Raw genomic sequence first — 18,269 nt, 5'->3', positions numbered from 1 at the left:
CCTGCCAGGGGCTCCCCGAGTGCCAGCCGCCAGGGCGCTGGTGACGCTTGCTGTGTTCGTGGTTGTGCGGACCTTGAATGGCCTCTGCCGGGGTGCTCTGCTTACCTGCCCACCGACCACCTCTTTAGATGCGTTGGTGAGACCGTCAGGGTAGCCTCTCCCTCTGCAGGGCAACTCTGCGTCCTCGGCTCTGCTCCTGTCCACGGGGGTGCTTCCCCGTTACCCTGTCTGGAGGGTGTGTAGTGGGGGGCGGGCATGGGGGCCTCGGCACCCTCGCTGCAGATGTTACCGGAAGTTTGATGTTGTCTTCCTGACACCGGATTCCAGGTCCGAGGTTACAGCTCTGCATCTTCGGGAGTGATTCCAATTCTTAAGCCCGCATCCGCCTGGGAAGCACGTTCCTCTGGGGGCGGGGGGGGGGGGGGGCACTCCCGGAGGGAGACCACAGGCTTCATCCTGTCCCTGGATCCCAGGGATACTCGCGAAGCCCTTAAAGATGTAGGCTGGGCTCACGAGTGACCATACAGCGGTTCTCCAGGGCACCCTTGCCCGGTGCTCTGAAGTCACAGAATGCCACGCGTGTCTCTGTGGAACTGCTATTTAAAAGAGCAGGAGGCCTGCCTGAGCCTGGAGAGAAGGGCTGTCTTACCGGCCAGCACAGCAGAGAAAACTGCAACTAAAACCACACACACATCAGAGCCACGTGGAGTTAGTTTTGTGAGGTTTCTGGGGGAGAGGGGAGGGGGACTATGCCATCCCCCTCGTCTGCTTCTAGATATATTAATAAAATCTATCCCAGAAATATAAAATATGCCTTCCATACTTTTTTCTGTCAAAATCACTGCACGTTAAAGAAATAAATGGAGAGGCTGAAAGGGAGAAAAGGAGAGTGAGGACATAAAGAGAAAGATGGAAAGAAAAGCCACTGAGAGAGAAGAGAAGTCAAAGGTAGCGAAGAGGAGGACAGGAGAGGGAGGAGGAAGGTGACCGTTCGGAGCCGCAGCCCCCAGGCAGGCGTCTCCCCGCTGGTTCCCTCCGCGTCTTCCCCGGGCCCCCCACGCGCTCTTCTGGAACCTCTTCTGCTTCCCCAGCTGTCCGTGGCTGGCGCCCTGCCGCGTCGCTCTCACGGGCCCTGTCATCTCGCGTTGGGAACACCCGCCTCTGCGAGGGTCTCCCGGGCGCCGGGCGTGACCTTTGTGCGTCCCTAGCGCAGGTGGCGGCGCGCGTGCCCGGGAAGGTCTGTGCCCCGGGGGTGCACAGGCAGTGAGAGCAGAGCAGGCCTGGGCTCCGCGGGCCCCCGCGCCTCCTGCCCCCGTGAGACGGGAAACGGCCCTGGACTTTGGAGAAGGTGACCGGGGAGGTGGGCCCCTCGCCTCTTCCAGGAGAGGCCTGGCCTCTGCTGTCCGCCGCGGTCCACACGCCGCCTCGCTCTCGGGCGCGGGACACTCCTCCCCGAAGGGCTCACTCCTTTGACAGACAGACTCGTCTCCTCCGCCTTCGGTGTCTTGTAACAGCTGGGGAGGCGGGTCGTCGCGGTGAGGGCTCTCAGGGCCCGCAGAGCACCCGCCCGTTCCATCCGGCCCCGGGGCGCTCTCACCACCCCCCCCTCCTCGCTCAGCCCCTCCACGGCGCCCTCCAGGGAAGGACGGGTCCTCGGATGGCCCCGTGGCAGGCGTGTGGCCGTGGGCCGCGGGTCCCCATCCCCCTCTGCACGGCACCGAGCACCTTCTCACGGCCGTAGCGCCGAAGCACGTACCGTGTCCATCAGCCGTCAGTCTCCCCACTGAGTGCCGAGGTCCACAGCGCAGCTCTGTTCGCTGACGCGCAGCAAAGCACGTAGGCCAGCGCCCGCGCTTAGCTGACCAGGACTTTGAGTGGGTGCTTGACCTTGGGCTGCACTCGGCCTGTCCGGGTCTCGCCACTGAAGTTCATTTGTTCTGAACTCTTGCTCCTGTGTTGCTCTGCAGTTCGAGATGCTCACGGGGTCGCTGCCGTTCCAGGGGAAGGACAGGAAGGAGACCATGGCCCTCATCCTCAAGTGAGTAAAGCACGCACCTTGGGATCCGCCCCAACACGTGTTAGCACCTTCCGGTATCGGGAGCTTCGGTCTTCAAAGCCGGGACTCTTGAGTAGGGGCAGTAACGGTAATGAGCAGTCTCAGCGTTTTCGTGTCAGTGGGTGAAGCCAGTGGCATCTCCGAGTGATTCTGATGAAATCTCCTACCACAGGTAAGGTTTTCCATCGGTAAAAATCATCTCAGTGGTCCAACGGCAAGGTCTTTAGACATGATGGTTGGTGACCTTCAAAAGTGCAGGTTCAGGGCCGCAGGGGCTCCTGAGAGAGCCCTCCCTTCTCTGGCTGTTGACCCGTTCGTGCACGTGCCTGAGCTCTCCTGCCTGACATCAGCAGGAATCATATGGCCCAAGTCACTGAGTACGAACATAATTTTCCCCTTAATTCTCATGAAGAATCTTTTAACACAAAAATGGGTTCTGCTCACAGAACCCTAGAAAGAAGTCTAAACCCAGAGCCAGTCTTGCTGTCATAGCTTTACAAAAACAAACAAACAAAACAAAAAACAAACAAACAAGAAAACACGTCGTTTTTTTTGTTTGTTTGTTTTTTTTTTTTTTTTTTGCGGTATGCGGGCCTCTCACTGTTGTGGCCTCTCCCGTTGCGGAGCACAGGCTCCGGACGCGCAGGCCTAGTGGCCACGGCTCACGGGCTTAGTTGCTCCGCGGCATGTGGGATCTTCCCGGACTAGGGCTCGAACCCATGTCCCCTGCATTGGCAGGCGGATTCTCAACCACTGCGCCACCAGGGAAGCCCTCACATCGTTTTATTTTTGTGGCCGTGCTGCACAGCACGCGGGATTTTAGTTCCCTGAGCAGGGATCGAACCCGTGCCACCGGCGGTGGAAGCACAGGGCCCTAACCACTGGGCGGCCGGGGAAGTCCTTTGCTGTAACATCTTCATCAGAGCAGGCTTCCTCTGAGCGAGATGTCAGAGGGCAAGCTCTGGGAGAGAGAAGCTGACGGAGGGCGGACGGGGTGGGGACGTGGCCCTGGAATCAGGCAGGCTCCAAATTACTGTCCCCCTGCTCGGTGAGAGGGTGGGCCCCCTGCACCTGCAGGAGAAACCACGAAGGTGCTTGGCCTCACGACCAGCTCTCTCAAACTCTGCTTGCAGGTGGACACGCAACGTTTATAAAACCAGGAGGCACCTGCAAAGCTTACGGTTTTGTAGATACATCATTATATAAATAGAAGGAGAGCAGTTCTTGGAAGACACCCCGTAGATGGGACGTAAATGGTGTTTCCCTGTCTCACGTGACCTTACACTATGGATGACATGCGTAGCTACAGTCTGCTGTGTTTGTTTTGGGGTGTTTTTTTTTTTTTTGATGGCCTCTGTTCCTTTTAATTTTAAGAGGGAACAAGACCTTTTTTTCTGAAGCTAGAATAATTCCCTCCAGCAAATCCCAGGTGTGAACTTGTAACCTGTCGTTGGGAGTGACAGCATTTCTGAAGGGTCAGCAGCAAACTGTGGACACGTGGTTCCCAAAGCGAGGTCCTGCAAGGCCCTCCTTTTCCATATGCTGCCGCAGACCACACCAGAGGCAGAGGAGAGAATCCAGCTGTCTCCTCAAGCCAAGAGGAGAGTCCTAAAATGTCAACCATGCTGGCATCTCTCCAAAGCCTTTTTTGTTGTCTTGGAAACCATAGTTAATTTCCATTTAAAATGTTCTGTATGTTCCGTGGGATCATTCTTGTTTATTTTTAGTGGCCTGGTTATTTTTAGTGAATCATTATATAGCTGTTGTAAACAGCTGCCCTGGGTCACGTGGATGTGATTGGATTTGTCTGTGACTCCAGAACCGCAGAGCACTGCCCCCTTTGGGGCTCATCCTTCTTACCCGAAAATACGACTGTGCTTTTCAGAGCCAAGCTGGGCATGCCGCAGTTCCTCAGCGTGGAGGCTCAGAGTCTTCTGAGAGCCCTCTTCAAACGGAACCCCTGCAACCGGCTGGGTAAGACTCCCTGAGCCCCCTGCGCCGCCCACAGGCTCACACTCTGCTCTGGTCTGCCCCCCCCCGCCCCCCCGCATTTCACCACGTTCACTGACAGCAAAAGGCCCTGATGCGGGGGTGGAAGTTCTGTCACGTGTTGTCCGAGCCCTGAGGATTTCAAAAACACACGGTCACTGCCCAAGTATTGTTAGCTAACAGTCACCGTTTTTACACAGAATGGTGGCACTTACTTTAGAACTCCGTAAACTAAAGACAGAAGCCTGGAAAAGCCACCCCGTCTAATCTGTCTTTGAATGTTACAGAGAGATCCTGATGGTTTGCCCAGTTCTGATCTGACTCATGAATTAATTGATTACTTTTTGTTAATGTCTCCATCAGTTCAAGAGAGACACTGAAATAATCTCTTCTAGTCTAAGGCCAGCTTGTCGTTCAGCTCAGCAGATCTTAACCCGATTTAGAACACACCTGCCTCAGAATCTGGTTTGCAGAGCTGTGAAACATCAAAGTGCACATAAACATCTTTGCACATCATTTCTGCTCCTGTCTGAACCCCTGAACCTGCCCCATCTAGAGCCCCACCCCCGTCTGGTATCATCAATCTTTTAATGTTTGATCCCAACAATTACTTTGGGTTAATTACCCCTTTATTTTGATTCTGTGACTCCTTCCTGGTGCTCTACCCCCATCCAGTGTAGGCACAGGCTCTCAGTACAGCACTGAGAGGCCGGGGGGCTGGGGAAGGCAGGTACACAGCCTCTCACATTCCTCTGCCGATTGGTTCTTTCACAAACCAGGTAATAAGTCATTTCTCTTCCTGAGCCTCTGGTTCCTCTCAGGATGACAATGATACACGTGGAATTCTGCACTAGTAAAATTATTATCTCATTCAAATCCGCACAATACTACCAAGTAGATAAAAGGAGAAATGTTAGGTTCACTTATGAGAAGAGGTATATCCCTAAGAATTGCTTTGAGCTGCAAAGGAAAGAACTCTTCGATAATTTAAAATTATTTAACCCAGCTAATGTAATGTTTCAAACTGCAGTTTATTCTTCTCACATTACAAGCCATGTTGCAGTAGAGTGTTGTAAGCGTCGGCTGGGCAGCTGAACTCTTGCTCTCAAAAGCCCGGATAGGTCTGTCTTCTTAGTTTACCATCCTTAGTGTATTGCCTTTTCATCCTCACACATGGTGCCTTATGATCACAAAATGGCTGCTGCAGCTCCAGGCATCACATTCATGTTGAAGGGAGCACAAGGTGGCCCCTGACCAGAGCCTCCCAGCTCTGTGGGCACAGGGTCCCATGTATACCCCCCCACACACCCCCGGGGCCCCCCTCACCTCATCATGCATCCTAGGAAACCGGCCCCATCATAGCTCATCTTCTGGTCCCTGTGGTTGATGGACTGTGCAGGTCTGGGGCACCACGACCCTCTGGTGTTTCAGAAATGCCTGCTTTTTAGGCAACTGGGGGAATACTGGGGCTCCGTACTGATGGTCTCAGGCTGACCATCCACCTTCGGGAGGTAACTAATTAAAAACAGTCCCCCCCAGTTTGACTGTTCTGTGATGGGAGTGATGGAGAATGGCTCGGTATTTCGTGTGAAAGAGGATATGGGGGTCTCACGCCCTCCCCCCTCCTTTTCTCTCCAAGTCTCGACCCTCACCCTCCCTCGAACTATCTTTAGCTCACAACTTGATTCTTTTTTACTTTAATTTGAGCTGAGGATATAATTCTTCTCCCTTTGCCTGTAGAGAACTCCCTGAAATTTCACTGTAATTGGATTTTATGAATTGTGTGAAAATCTCAACTTGTTTTCATTTTATATGGAATTTTCTTTCTGCGGAAAAATTGGACAAAAAGTATCAAGATTTAGAAAAACACAAGAAAGATAATACATAAGATCACAGTCTTGAGGAATAAAATGGTGCATTTATCAGACCCAAACATGAGGCGAGGGTTTCAGTTTTTACCTAAAGACCTCCCTATGTCATAAAGCAGCTATAGCCAGAGCAATTTTTTTCTTGCTTTCCGTAACTACTGTACTTTTTAACCAGCCTGTACAGTTCTTTGTGACATCTTGTTCCCCTCCTGCCTTTTCCAATTGTGGTAAAATGCGCATAGCAAACCGTTTACCGTCTCAACCATTTTTTAAGGGCACAGTTCAGTAGTCAAGTACATTTGCAGTGTTGGGCAGCCGTGAACTCCACACTCACAGAGCTCTTTTCATCCTGCGAAACTGAAGCTCTGTCCCCAGGAAACAAGAAACCCCCATTCGCACCTCCCCAGCCCCTGGCACCCAGGGGCTTTCTGTCTCTGTGCTTTGACTCCCCTTGGGGCCTCATGTCGGTGGTGGAAGCCTACGGAACTCGTGTTTTTGTGTCTGGCTTATTTCACTTAGCGTAATGTCCACAAGATTTATCTGTATTGTAGCATATGTCAGAATTTCCCTAATTTTTAAGTTGAATAATATTCCGTGGAACGGGTGTATCACACTGTGCTCATCCCTCCTCCACCCGTGGACATTCGGGTTGACCCACCTTTTGGCTGTTGTGAATAGCGCTGCTACGAACATGGGTGTGCAAATAGCTCTTCAAGACCCTGAGTTCCAGAAGTGGGAATTCCTGGATCCTGATAATTCTATTCTTAATTTATTGAGGAGCCACCTGACTATTTTCCACAGTGGCTGTGCCCTCTTCCTAACCGTGGGAGCGTTCTGGACCATTTTAGCCTCTCGATCCGGCCTGGCGGCCCATGTCTGGAACCATCCATTGTGGTGAGGTGTGAGGACGGAGGAGCCCTCGGCAGGGGGCGCTTCTGCCCCGATCTTTCCAGACATCCGTTGAAAATGTCTGTCAAAGTAAAGCGCGCACTCTTCATCCAAGCAATTCCACTTCCGGGATGTCTCCTGGGACGTAGAGCCGCACAAGTACCCAGAGACACACGGGATGTTGTGAGTGCAGGAAGGAGGGGAAGAAAGGCGCCCGCGTTCCCGCCACCGATGGACGGTTCAGGGAAGCGGGGTCCGTCTGCCCGGGAGGTGAGGCAGGTCTGCACCACTGGCTCGGGGATGCGTCTCAGCCAGAAACGAGGAGTTAAGGAAAGATAGCAAATGTCCAGAATGATCCTGTTTACCTTTTTAGAAGAGAGGGAGGGAGGTGAGCAAAGAAAATTTCCGGAAACACACACAAGTAAGCTGTCAGCAGCGAGTGTGGAGGGCCGGGTGGGGAGGCGAGCTTTTCCTTTCACCCCAGACACGTCAGTAGTTTGATTCTTTAATCAATAACACACGCTCGCTTTATGATTAAAAGCCTAGTTTTTAAAAATTTGGTTTTGAGAGAAACGCGGGACATTCAGAGACTTCTGTGTGGCGCAGGAGCCACGGAGAGCTGGACAGATGGCAAGGGTGTGGACCCGTCGGGGGCTTGGGGCCTGGCCTGCCTTCCTCTCGGCAGATACTAAGGGCCCTTTAATTAGGAAGGAGAGGGACGACGTATATGTGACCCAGAAACACACACACCTTCACCGGTTCCCTGATACTCTCCAGGCTCTGGCGCTAGGGAAACAGTGGAGCAAAACTGTGGCCCTCGTTCTCATGGGGCCTCTAGGGTGGTAAAAAATGGGGCCCACAAACGCCCCTGGGCTTCCGTGAGAAAGGGGGGGGGAGACAGACCTCAAGGGACGGGAGCCGGGGGGCCCGCTGGAACGTGGAGGGAGCGCAGACGTGAGCCGGGGAGGGAGCTGGCGAGGAGCCCAGAGCGGCAGCACTGAGCAGAGGGGCCGGCATCCACCCCACCCAGCAGCTACTTGCTGGGCGACCTTAAGCCGCTGGCTGCCCCTCTCTGTGCCTGGTTTCCCGCCCTGTGAACCGGGGGTGATGGCAGAACCTCTTCAGAGGGTTGTCAGGAAGACGTAAACCACTGGACCAGTGCCTGACACGTAGGAAACACTCTAGTGTGTTTGACAAATAAATGCATAAAAAAGCAGAGATAGAGGGCTTCCCTGGGGGCGCAGCGGTTGCGAGTCCGCCTGCCGATGCAGGGGACGCGGGTTCGTGCCCCGGTCCGGGAAGATCCCACGTGCCGCGGAGCGGCTGGGCCCGTGAGCCGTGGCCGCTGAGCCTGCGCGTCCGTAGCCTGTGCTCCGCAGCGGGAGAGGCCACAGCAGTGAGAGGCCCGCGTACCGAAAAAAGAAGAGAGAGATGCCTATTTTACGCCTGGAGCCATTCCAGGAGCCAGTGACCAAAGCGAGATATCAAAACGGGAGATGCTTCCATCATTCTTATCACTCAGGAAATTACAAGCTTCTTAGGAGCTCTGGCCAGGAGCCGGAGACAAAGACCGAGATATATATTCCTTATTATATCCTAATGTCTCAGGAGAAAGGCCAAATCGGATACACACGTCGGGTGGAGTTCTGGGGCTGGAGCGGAATCTGTCTTCCCGGCTCTGCCCCTAAACTCTGGTTTGGTCCTGGGCACGTTACCCAGCCTCCTTCAGGCTGGTTCCTCATCTAGAGAGTAGGGATGGTGTCCAGGGCACTGGGTGTTGGTGGCACTTAGCGGGAGAACGCCTGTGATGTGTCTGCCCCATGGCACTTCCCCATGTTCCTAGAGGGGGAAATTCCAGGTCTGACAGCTTCCTCTGTTCCTTGTTCGTCCATTTGCATACCAAAGTGCTAATCACCAGATCCCTGGAGTCCAGCGTGGTGACAAGGGCAGGAGCTCTTTCCCAGGGTGCTGGCCTGCCAGGCTTCCCCAAGGAGTGGGAGCCAGCTGGGCCCTCGTCCACCTAGAGGCGACCCCGATGCCACGGGCCGCTTCGCGCCTCCTTTTCCGCCCACGTCACAGCTTCAACCAGGAAACGGGGCTGGAGATGACAACAGGAGGCGATGAGCCCACAGCGGGCTGTGTCTCCCGGGACCCCCGGCGTCCTGGGGGAGGGTCCTCCCGCTTCTCAGGCTGGACGGCGAGGCCGGGCAGGGGGCTCCGCAGTGACCACAGCGGCTCGGGGTGGCCTCGCAGTGTCCTCCACATCTTCCTGCTCCCGGCCTCCCAGCCGCCTGCCTCCCTCCCGGGTTGAGGGGGGCGGCTCAGCCTAGTAAGGCAGACGCGGGACGAGCCTCTGAACGGGGCAGGGCTGGGGCCCCCCCGGCGCTCGCAGTGCAGAACCGGGAAGGCTGCGTGGGCCTCACGCACGACCCGGTCGATCGAGACGCAGGACCCGTTTCCCCAGACAAAGCCGGAGCAGGAGTCGCCTGGCCCGAGGCCACCTGCTGCTCCTTCCCGGCCCCTCCCTGACTCACCTTCCCATCCTGGAGAAAACGCAGACCTCATGGGGCCTTAGGGCTTGGCTGTTTGATTTTTGGTTTGGGTTTTTTTTTTTTTTTTTAATTAATAGACTTATTTTTAGAGCCATTTTAAGTTTGCAGAAAAACTGGAAGAGAAGGTACGGCGAGCCCTCGCATGCCCCGTCACCCCCTGCACGCGGTGTCCCCCGGTGGCAGCTCTTGCTGATTTGACGCACTTGTGAGAAGTGGTGAAGCAGTATCTGCACATCATTACTGCCTGAAACCCGCGGTGCACATCAGGGTTCACTGTGGGAGGGGTAGCTGCGGGCTTCAGCGAGTGCATGACGCCGTGTGTCTGCCATTAGGTATCCGAAGTCCTCTGCACGCCCTCACCCGTCCCTCCCTTCGGGCTCAGGATTTCACGTAAGGAGCGAGGCAGGGAGCGATTAGGCAGAGTCGCCAGCCGAGCAGCACTGCTTGTACACAGTGTCCAGGTGACAAGACACCTGTGTCTCGCGCAGGCCCGGGTGGATGGGCAAAGGCCTCCTCCGGTCTCTCTCCAGGTTCCCATCCTGCTAGAAACGGCCTTTGCAGGTCCTGGCTTCCTTTCCCTTCCCCGTAAGCCCCAGAGCAGCCTTATGAGGCTCTCTGCGCTGTGGCCTCCACCCTGCCCTCGCCTGCCTTTTCTCACCCTTCTGGAAGGCCTGGCTGCCTCTACTGGAGACTGGGATGGGCCTCCACTTCCTCGCCCGGATGCCCGGGCATCCCCACACCTGCAGCGGGAGGCTCTAGCCTGCCCAGGCCCCTCTCTACCACCTCACCTGGTCACAGCTCTGCAGGGCTGAGTGGCGGCCTCTGCGGGCTATGAGGGGGCAGCCGGCAGGAGGGGTCGCAGCTGGGGGCTCCTTCCCCCTGGAGGGCGTCAGGACCCCAGCCCCCTCCCTGCTGCGTCAGAAACTCGGCAGAACTGCAGTCACGGGCTTGCCCTGACGCTCATCTCTGCTCTGTGGTCACCGCAGGTGCTGGCCTGGACGGCGTGGAGGAGATCAAGCGCCACCCTTTCTTTGTCACCATCGACTGGAACGTAAGTTGCAGGCCAGGGTCCCGACTGCACAGAAACTACAGGGAGGTGGGGCAGGGGAGTCGGCAGCTGCTGGGTACAAACCCGAGGTCAGTATAGACCTGCTCCCTGGAGGAGCGCGCTCTCTCGGGGGGTTCTGAACGTGCAGGCATTTCCCCGGCGCAGACCAGGGACCGCCACCCCTTCCCTGCGGTTCCGGGCCTGGAACCCCTTCCACACTTTCCCTGTCAAGAGACCGGCAGGCCTCAGTGGCCCTGTAGCCAGGCCACCTCCCTGAGGGCAGAGCAGAGGCCACCCCGGGCCCAGCAGAAGGCCGAAGGAGCCCCTCGGCCGCTCCCGGGCTGCACAGAGCTTTCAGTCTGGGGCTCCTGGGCGCCCAGATTCGGTCCTGCTTCCTGCCTCTAAACAGGATCACGCCCGCACTCAGCGGTCCTGTAGAAGTTGCTGCAGGAAAACATTATCCAGACCAGAAAAGACCAAGCCGTTTGGGACATTTGTTAAAGACATAAAGAAGACTTTGCTCGGGGGGCTGTCGAGATGGCATGGGGACCACTGCAGGGGGGTAGGGGGTCCAGCCGTCGGGAGAGAGATGGGGCTCGGCTCCGAATACAGCAAGGAAGGAGGGGGCGTGTCAGGGGCCGGCAAGGCACTAAGAAGAAGCACCAGGGTCAGGGGCCTCCGGCTGAACCCACCGACCAGGATTGTTGCTGAGCCGGGTCAGGTGCCCAGACAAATCCAGCAGGCAGGCCTGGTGGGAGGAGCTCAGGGGCCCGAGCAGGTCGGGTCAGAGTCGGGACGGCGCCGGCTCCGCGCTGCCGGGTGCATGCGCACTGCGGCCCCTCCCCAGGGAGGACCCGCGTCCAGTGCTCCCAGCCGCCTGACCGGATGCGGCGTGGAGCCGGACGCCGGCTCAGAAGTTCCCGACTCTCACTTCCCGCGCCCCCCGGCTGCTGGCTCTGCGGGGCAGGGGCAGGGCAGGCGGCTCCCGATGCGCCAGCCGACCTCGGGGTCTGGAGGCGCCAGGCCTCCTCTGGGAGCAGGTCCTTGGTCCTTTCCCGTCGGGTAAGCACAGCTCTTGGCTTTGGGGTTTTCCTTCCCTGAGCTAGGAGTTGACCAGAACGCTTACAAAGTGGCGGTCTCTCCATGCTGCAGAGGGCAGCGCCCGCGTCTGCCCGCCCCCTCCCCGCAGAGCGGGGCTGTCCGCGAGCCTCGGGAAGGGGTGGCACTTCTCGGCTCCGGTGGGCGGGCAGGCCCCGCCCCAGGTCTCACCTCTGGGGACATTTTCGCACAAGCCACACGTAAAGCCCGCTGCTCGCCAGCTTCCCGCCTTGCCCTACAACCTCTCCTGCGCTCTCCACCGCAGCCCAGGAAGCACTCCGACTGCAGTAGAGGCAGTTAGCTGACCTAGTTTTAGACGCCGGTGATAGAACCTGTGCACACAGTCAGACTCGGTTTCAGAGGTAAGAGCGGAGAGAAACCTGGTGGCTCTTCGGTGACGCGAGGCGCCTGGGAGCACGGGGACAGCATCGCCGGGGCAGGGGCTGCAGCGGGAAGGGACCAGCGCAGAAGGGGGAGGAAGGGGGTCCAGGCGGCCACGCCGCTCAACACGAGAGCCTGGCCGGAAGGGGGGCCGTGCGCAGGTGCCGGGGAGACGCTCTCCCCAGGACGGCGCCGAGGAAGGGGCTTTGCCACGGGGGGCTCTGGACAGCTTCGTGAGGTGCGTGGCATTTTCACAGCGCGGTGGCCCTGGAACATGGCAGGCTGGGCCCCCGTGGGTTCCAAAAAGCCCAGGTCTGCGTGAGCTCTGAGCAAGAGCTGAGGCGCCCGGCCGTTCAGAGCAGCCCTGGTGCACGGCTGGGCCTGGCTCTGGTCGGTGCAGAGTCCCTGGCTCGCTGTACCAAGAAGGTGGCACCTCTGCGTCGTGTCAGAGCAGTCGGGCTGGAGTTGGGTTGGGACGTTCCTTGCGTTGCTCTGAGCGTTTCGTTTCATTTTGCTTTGCTTTGGTTCTTGAGAGATGCGCTTCTGGTGCACTCAGACAGTCTCATACCTACTGTCATTTCCACGTTTACCCGCCGGTGACCAGGCAGGGCCCGGGGCATGGAAGGATCTCCTCGCACCCCTCGCTCTGGGTGAAGCAGCCAGAGGGGGCGAGGGGCTCCAAGGGACCACCGCTGTGCACACCCATGTATTTAATGACTGCCTGGGGCTCGTCCGTGTCAAGCTGAGCAGGTGTCCGGGACACAGCCGTCCTCAAGCCGCTTCAAGCCCGGCGGTGCAGGCGTGCCGTCCTCCAGCCACGGAAGAGGCGCGCGGTGGGGCTGTCCGTCTGGGCGGGGGTGACGCCGCAGAGGTTTGAGGAGGAGTGACGGGGGAGCGGGGGAGGCGGAGGGCGTCCTCCTGGGACCGCAGCCTCACTGCAGCCCTGGGGCCCCTCCCGGGACGATGAGCGGCCGTCCTCTCCAGCCCCGGCACGAGCTGGTCAGGCCCGTAGGGGCCGCGGGGTCCTGGCCAGCGACCGGCCCCGGCTTTAGAAAGACGCGCACGGGACGGAGCTGTCCAGATGTGCTCGCGCTGCTTTCGGCAGCTTAGATAACGAAGCCACGGGGGAGGGAGACGCGTTTGCGGAAACTGTTGGCGCCAGCGGGCCTTCCCACTGGCAGGCACTGGCTCAGAATGACAGGGACAGGGCGTCTCCCTGGCTGTTCGACCCGACCCCAGAGCCGGCCTCAGGATCCAGCTTGGGACGTACAAGGGTATGATCTCACCTCTGCTTCCTTCTATGACCCAAAACGGCCAGCAGAAGTTTTTGGATTTGTTAAGTAAATACCTGTCATCCCGCGCTTCTCTCTGGGGTCTTCGGGTTTCCTGCTGGGGCACAGTGAGTCCGCGGACGCTGCACGTGGGGGGCCCTGCCCCAACTGTCCTGCTCTGCCGTCACCTTGTCCTCAGAGCCTAGCAATTAGCACCTGCCCAGGAGGCATCAGGTTAATTATAGACTGAAAGCCTCTGCTGCCGGTGACGGGAGCGTCGGGCACAGAAGCTGCGTTTACTTTTCCCCTGTGGCTGGAGCAGTGCTGAGAACACAAAAATTAGCACAGACCCCAAATAAGCTTCGTCAGAGTTCATCCCCTGGGGCCCGTGAGCCGGGCGAGGAGCCCTCCAGAGCAGCCGGGCTCCCCTCGCAGTGGGAAAGATGCTTCCACAGGCAAGGCCTCCCTGTAACTATGACGACCCATTCTTCCAGGCACTTTTATTCATGCTGGGAGTGTGCTTGTGCTGCTCTCTTTGCTTTCTGACACCCTTCCAAGCACATCCGCGGTGGGCGTGTGTGAGATGGGAGGGATCCCCCGGGGGGAACCGAACCCGAGGCAGTGAGAGGAGTGCGCGCCGCCCCTGGGCCACCTGGCACCATGCGCAGAGCCCCCAGATCGCCGGCCGTGGGGGCTGGCAGGAGCAGAGGGGGGCCCCTCCGGCTCGGCTCCCGGGAGCTGCCGGCCGCTGCTCGGCCTCTCACCGTGCCTGGGTCCCTTGCACAGCCCACTGGAAGATTTCTGTCAATCTGCTTTGGTGTCAAGTACGCCGGGAGAACTCACCCTTTCAAGGAGCCGACAGGCGTCTTTGTTCAAAGACCTAATCGCCCTTTGGCTCGGGGTTTTTGTAAATCCAGATACTGGGGTCGGGGCAGTTCACGGTGAGGTCACCAGTGGGAGCGGAGCTCTGCACCTCGAGGACCAGACGCCCCAGATCCGCCCACGGCATGTGCTGCGGTCCTTGAAATTCTTCCTGTTCTCCCTCCTGCCTTGCCGTCACTCTGCGTCTGGATCTGCATCATTTCTGCGTTGCTATCTCGGGAATCATCTCTAACGGTGCCCTTTGCCTCACTGGACTGTGTTGATTTTGAAATGCCCGGAGCCAAAAGTGCCGGCAGAAAACAGATGTTAGGTCTGTGACCCTGAACTAGAAGCAGAGCCTTCTCTTCATTTTCCAGTTGCTATTTTTATTTTGCTCTCTGTCCTTCCCTGGTCACCTGAAGGTCTTCAGGTGTAAGTAGAACTCGGCTGCACCTGCAGAAAGGAGCACCCCAGCCTGTACGTGTGCGATGTGAAATCCGTTCCCGCATTGCCACGACTTGCAACTTGACGTCCTCATCCTGAGATCCTGGGACAGATGCCATGATTTAAAGTGATGCCTGGTGAATTTGGTCATGAGATCCCACTTTCTTTCCGTCAGTGTGGGGTGAATTGCTCCAGAGGCTCAGAAAGGGGATCTAGGTCAGACTGTGCTGCATCTCGTCAGGTTCAGGGTCCACAAGATGCACCTGCCTGTTCGTTCTCCATTTGACCCTGTGCACAGCAGCGGACATCACAGAATGGGAAGCAAGGTCACCTTTTCCCTAAATCCTCAAGCCCACTCCTAGGCTTGGACGCCTGGAAAGGAAGAAAAAGCATGTATAAGGATCACGCATATTAGCACTTGCCAAAATGTCTATCCAGTGACAGGAAGACACTGACAGGCCTTGAAGACTGCAGCAGACACAAGGGTGTATCCAAAGGGCAGGGTGACCGAACACCCCAGGTGGCCTGCACAGCTCTTTGCTGCCCACTTGAAACCAGGATGAAACCGCAGCAACCGCCGGAGACAGGGGTGGTGGTCCGGGGTCCGGTGGGCTCACAGGCTCTATCGCTGCAGGGACCACTGTCGGGGCGAAGAGGGGTCTTCGAGAGGGCTTCCTGCCCCCCTCCTGCAAGCCGTGGGAAGCTTTCTTCCACGCTGTCCCTTGGGCCAGTCGGCTCTCCACAGCTGACGCGGGGGCTTGCAGAGGCGGTTTGGAAAATGCGAGGAAACACAGACATGTGCTTTGCACGCGCTGCCACGTGAAGCCAGAGGTTGTACGCGTGTCTGGAATTGGGATTCTGCACGGGGCGGGGTGGGGCGCGCGTGAGCCGAGCGCCGTCCTGGGCCGGGGACCCCGGGTACCACGCCCTCTCTTGCTTCCCAAGTCGTCACCAGATACTTCAACTAAAAGGGTGCAACGCTCTCCGCCCAAACCAAGTCCACAGCAGCTCACGGCCAGGGGACAGCCTGATTCCGACGAACTCTGCTCCTCACGGCTGAGGACTTGGAAGCCAGGGGCTGCGTCTTCTCCCAAGGGGTCAGCCTCCCAGCCAGGACCAGTGAGCTGCAGTCAACGGAGGCCAAGTGGAAGAACTCAGCCTGGAAGTTGGGGTGAGGAGAGGAACTGAAATGTGTGAGCTTCAGCCTTCAGATGCAAGATGTCTCTCATTTGCATGAAATGACAGCCGGTTCTGTGTGTGTGTGTGTATTGAGATACAATTGACAGAATAACATTATGTTAGGTTCTCGGTTTGCCAAGGCGGAAATAGAGACACAGATGTAGAGAACAAACATACAGACATCAAGGGGGGAAAGCAGGGGGTGTGATGAATTGGGAGATTGGGATTGACATCTATACACTAATAGATATAAAATAGATAACTAAGAAGAACCTGCTGTATAAATAAATTAATTAATTTAATTTTCAAAAGAGAGACAGCATGGGCTGTAAAAAACAACCCCCCCCCCAAAAAAAAAAAAAAACTTGGTCATTTGTAAGCTAAACAACAAATAAACTGTTTGGAAAAGAAAAATAAAAAGTAAAAAAATTAAAACTAAAAAACCATTATGTTAGGTTCAGGTGTACAACATAATGATTTGATCTTTGCATCGTGAAGCGATCACCACAATAAGTCTAGTTAAACATCTACGGGCACACAGTTAGAAGAGTTTGTCTTCCTGTGATGAGAGCTTTCAGGATGCGCTCTCTGAGCAGCTTGCAGCTACGCAGCGCGGTCCTCCGCACCGTAGCCCCAGGCTGTCCTGCACAACAGCCCCGGGACTGATTTATTTTGTAACCGAAAATTTGCACACCTTTCGAGCCTCTTCGTTTCATTGGGCCCATCTCGGCTGCTCCAACCCCCCTCCCCAAACTCTCCCAAGCCCCACCCCACCTCTGGCAGCCACACGTGTGTTTTTATAATGGAAGTCTCTCCTGTAAACAAATTGCCCTCCTCGTAGAAGTAGGAGTCGTGCTGCGGCGGGGTCCCTCTCTCCCTCCCCTTCTCTGGGAAGTAGCAGGAGTCCTGAAGGCAGAGAGGGAGAGGATGTGGTTTTTACTGGATCAGGACGAGTATTTATGTAATAACCCAGCTCAGATATCGCAGGTGGGAGGGGAGAGTGGAGCCCCGCAGGCGAGGCTGGGCAGCATTTTAATCAGGGTGCCGAGCTCGCCCCTGCTTATCAGATTTCCCCTGGCAAGTGCCGGCATCAGGGAAGTGCATTCCTAGCCTGCGGGAGTGTCTGTGTGGGAGGCATCCTCTTTCTATCTGGAACGGGCTTACAGAGTAATTCAATTGCTAATGAAATCTCTTCGCCCAGGGCAGGCAATGACCGCGTAATGCTCCGCTGAATTAACTCGTTTTTTCCTCCTCCGGTGGCTCCCAAGTGCCCCTGCAGCCGGGGCCGCTCTGAGCCCCGGGAGGGAGCCCAGAGGCCACCGGGCAGTGCAGCCGTTTGATGGCGCCTTCTGGAAGGGTGTGCTCTGGGCGGGGTCTCCCCTGGGATGGGAAGAGTCTGGAGACCCAGGCCCCCCTCCCGTCTGCCCCTTCGTCACCCTTGACCCTGGAGGGGGTCTTACCTAATCTTAGCCTATTTCCTCGTCTGACAAAAATCTGCTCTACTGTGTTGTTGAAAGATTGAGAGCGGATCTCCACAAGTCACTGCCTCCATTTCCAGACTCCCCCCGACCGGAGCTCCGGAAAGTGCCTGAGCCCGGTGTTTCCAGCCGGGAAACAGTCCTGGTCAGTCCTGGATCAGGACTCCTTCCTGCAGAAGGTGTCCTCGCTGGGCCTGCGAGGCTTGGAACAGTGTGCGTGAGGGTGTGGCCTCTGCCTCCCACCAGAGGCAGCGCCACGTGCAGCCAGCCCTCTGGCTGGTGCCCCGTCAGCCGTCAACGTGCGCAAAAATGTGTAAATAAACCCAGAAGCCCGACGCAGCCCCTCGACTTGTGCGGAGGGGTCTGGACACCCAAATTTTGTGGCAGCCGGAGTGGGTACCCCAGGGAGGTGCACAGACATTGGGGTGTGGGTGAGGAAGGACCTGGATGGGGTCTTTGTCCCCGCAGAGCAGGGTCCCAGGTGCTGGCTCCGAGGTGGGCAGCGCTCGCCGACCAGCAGGGCTCTTCCTGCTGTTACCTGGGGGTGGGGCAGGGCGTAGCTGTCCTGTCAGCTTTTACTTGACGAAGAAGGTTCTACTGCCCAAAAGAGGTTGAAAACCGTTGCCCTAAAATCAAGGATACTTAGATGTCCCCAAACCCTTTTCCCGCGAGCTATGGCTTTTATGTCTCTTTATAAACTGCGTAACTATATTCTGTGTCGTATACAGTAGATAGCGTATTTTATGTGTGTTACTAAAGATGTCAGAGCTCTGGGAGGGGCTGCCGCGTGCTGGCACCTGATTGGCAGGTGGCACAGATGGGTTTTTCCCGCCCGCGTTCCCCCTGCTGGCCCTCAGCGCCCTGTCTTGCTGTCCACGCAGAAGCTGTACAGGAAGGAGATCAAGCCGCCCTTCAAGCCGGCGGTGGGCAGGCCGGAGGACACCTTCCACTTCGACCCCGAGTTCACGGCGAGGACGCCCACAGGTGTGTGCAGGCGGGGGGCGGGGGGGGGGGGCCTGTGTGTCTTTCCCACGGCGGGTCCTCCACCCTGGCCAGGCAGGGGCAGGCATCCAGGAGCCAGAGAGCGCCATGTTCAAGGGCACTTCCATGGGGTATAGTCCTCAGTTCTGTTTGATGTTCTGGCTCCTCTGCCAGT

At 57.2% G+C, this 18,269-nt stretch overlaps 1 protein-coding gene across 7 annotated transcripts in view; it reads left to right on the top strand.

Moving 5' to 3' along the window:
* RPS6KA2 (ribosomal protein S6 kinase A2) overlaps positions 1 to 18,269 on the top strand; it is a 348,075-nt gene that overhangs the window by 298,448 nt on the left and 31,358 nt on the right. For all 7 annotated transcript variants that reach the window (XM_067011135.1, XM_067011137.1, XM_067011138.1 and 4 more), the window contains 4 exons: positions 1,968 to 2,038; positions 3,942 to 4,030; positions 10,340 to 10,404; positions 17,995 to 18,097. In XM_067011135.1, the coding sequence (XP_066867236.1) occupies positions 1,968 to 2,038; positions 3,942 to 4,030; positions 10,340 to 10,404; positions 17,995 to 18,097 (328 nt within the window). The remainder of the gene's footprint in view (positions 1 to 1,967; positions 2,039 to 3,941; positions 4,031 to 10,339; positions 10,405 to 17,994; positions 18,098 to 18,269) is intronic.

This window comes from Kogia breviceps, chromosome 13 (genome assembly GCF_026419965.1).
Source record: "Kogia breviceps isolate mKogBre1 chromosome 13, mKogBre1 haplotype 1, whole genome shotgun sequence".
NCBI classification, from domain to species: Eukaryota; Metazoa; Chordata; class Mammalia; order Artiodactyla; family Physeteridae; genus Kogia; species Kogia breviceps.
This window is presented reverse-complemented; position numbering and strand designations above follow the sequence as displayed.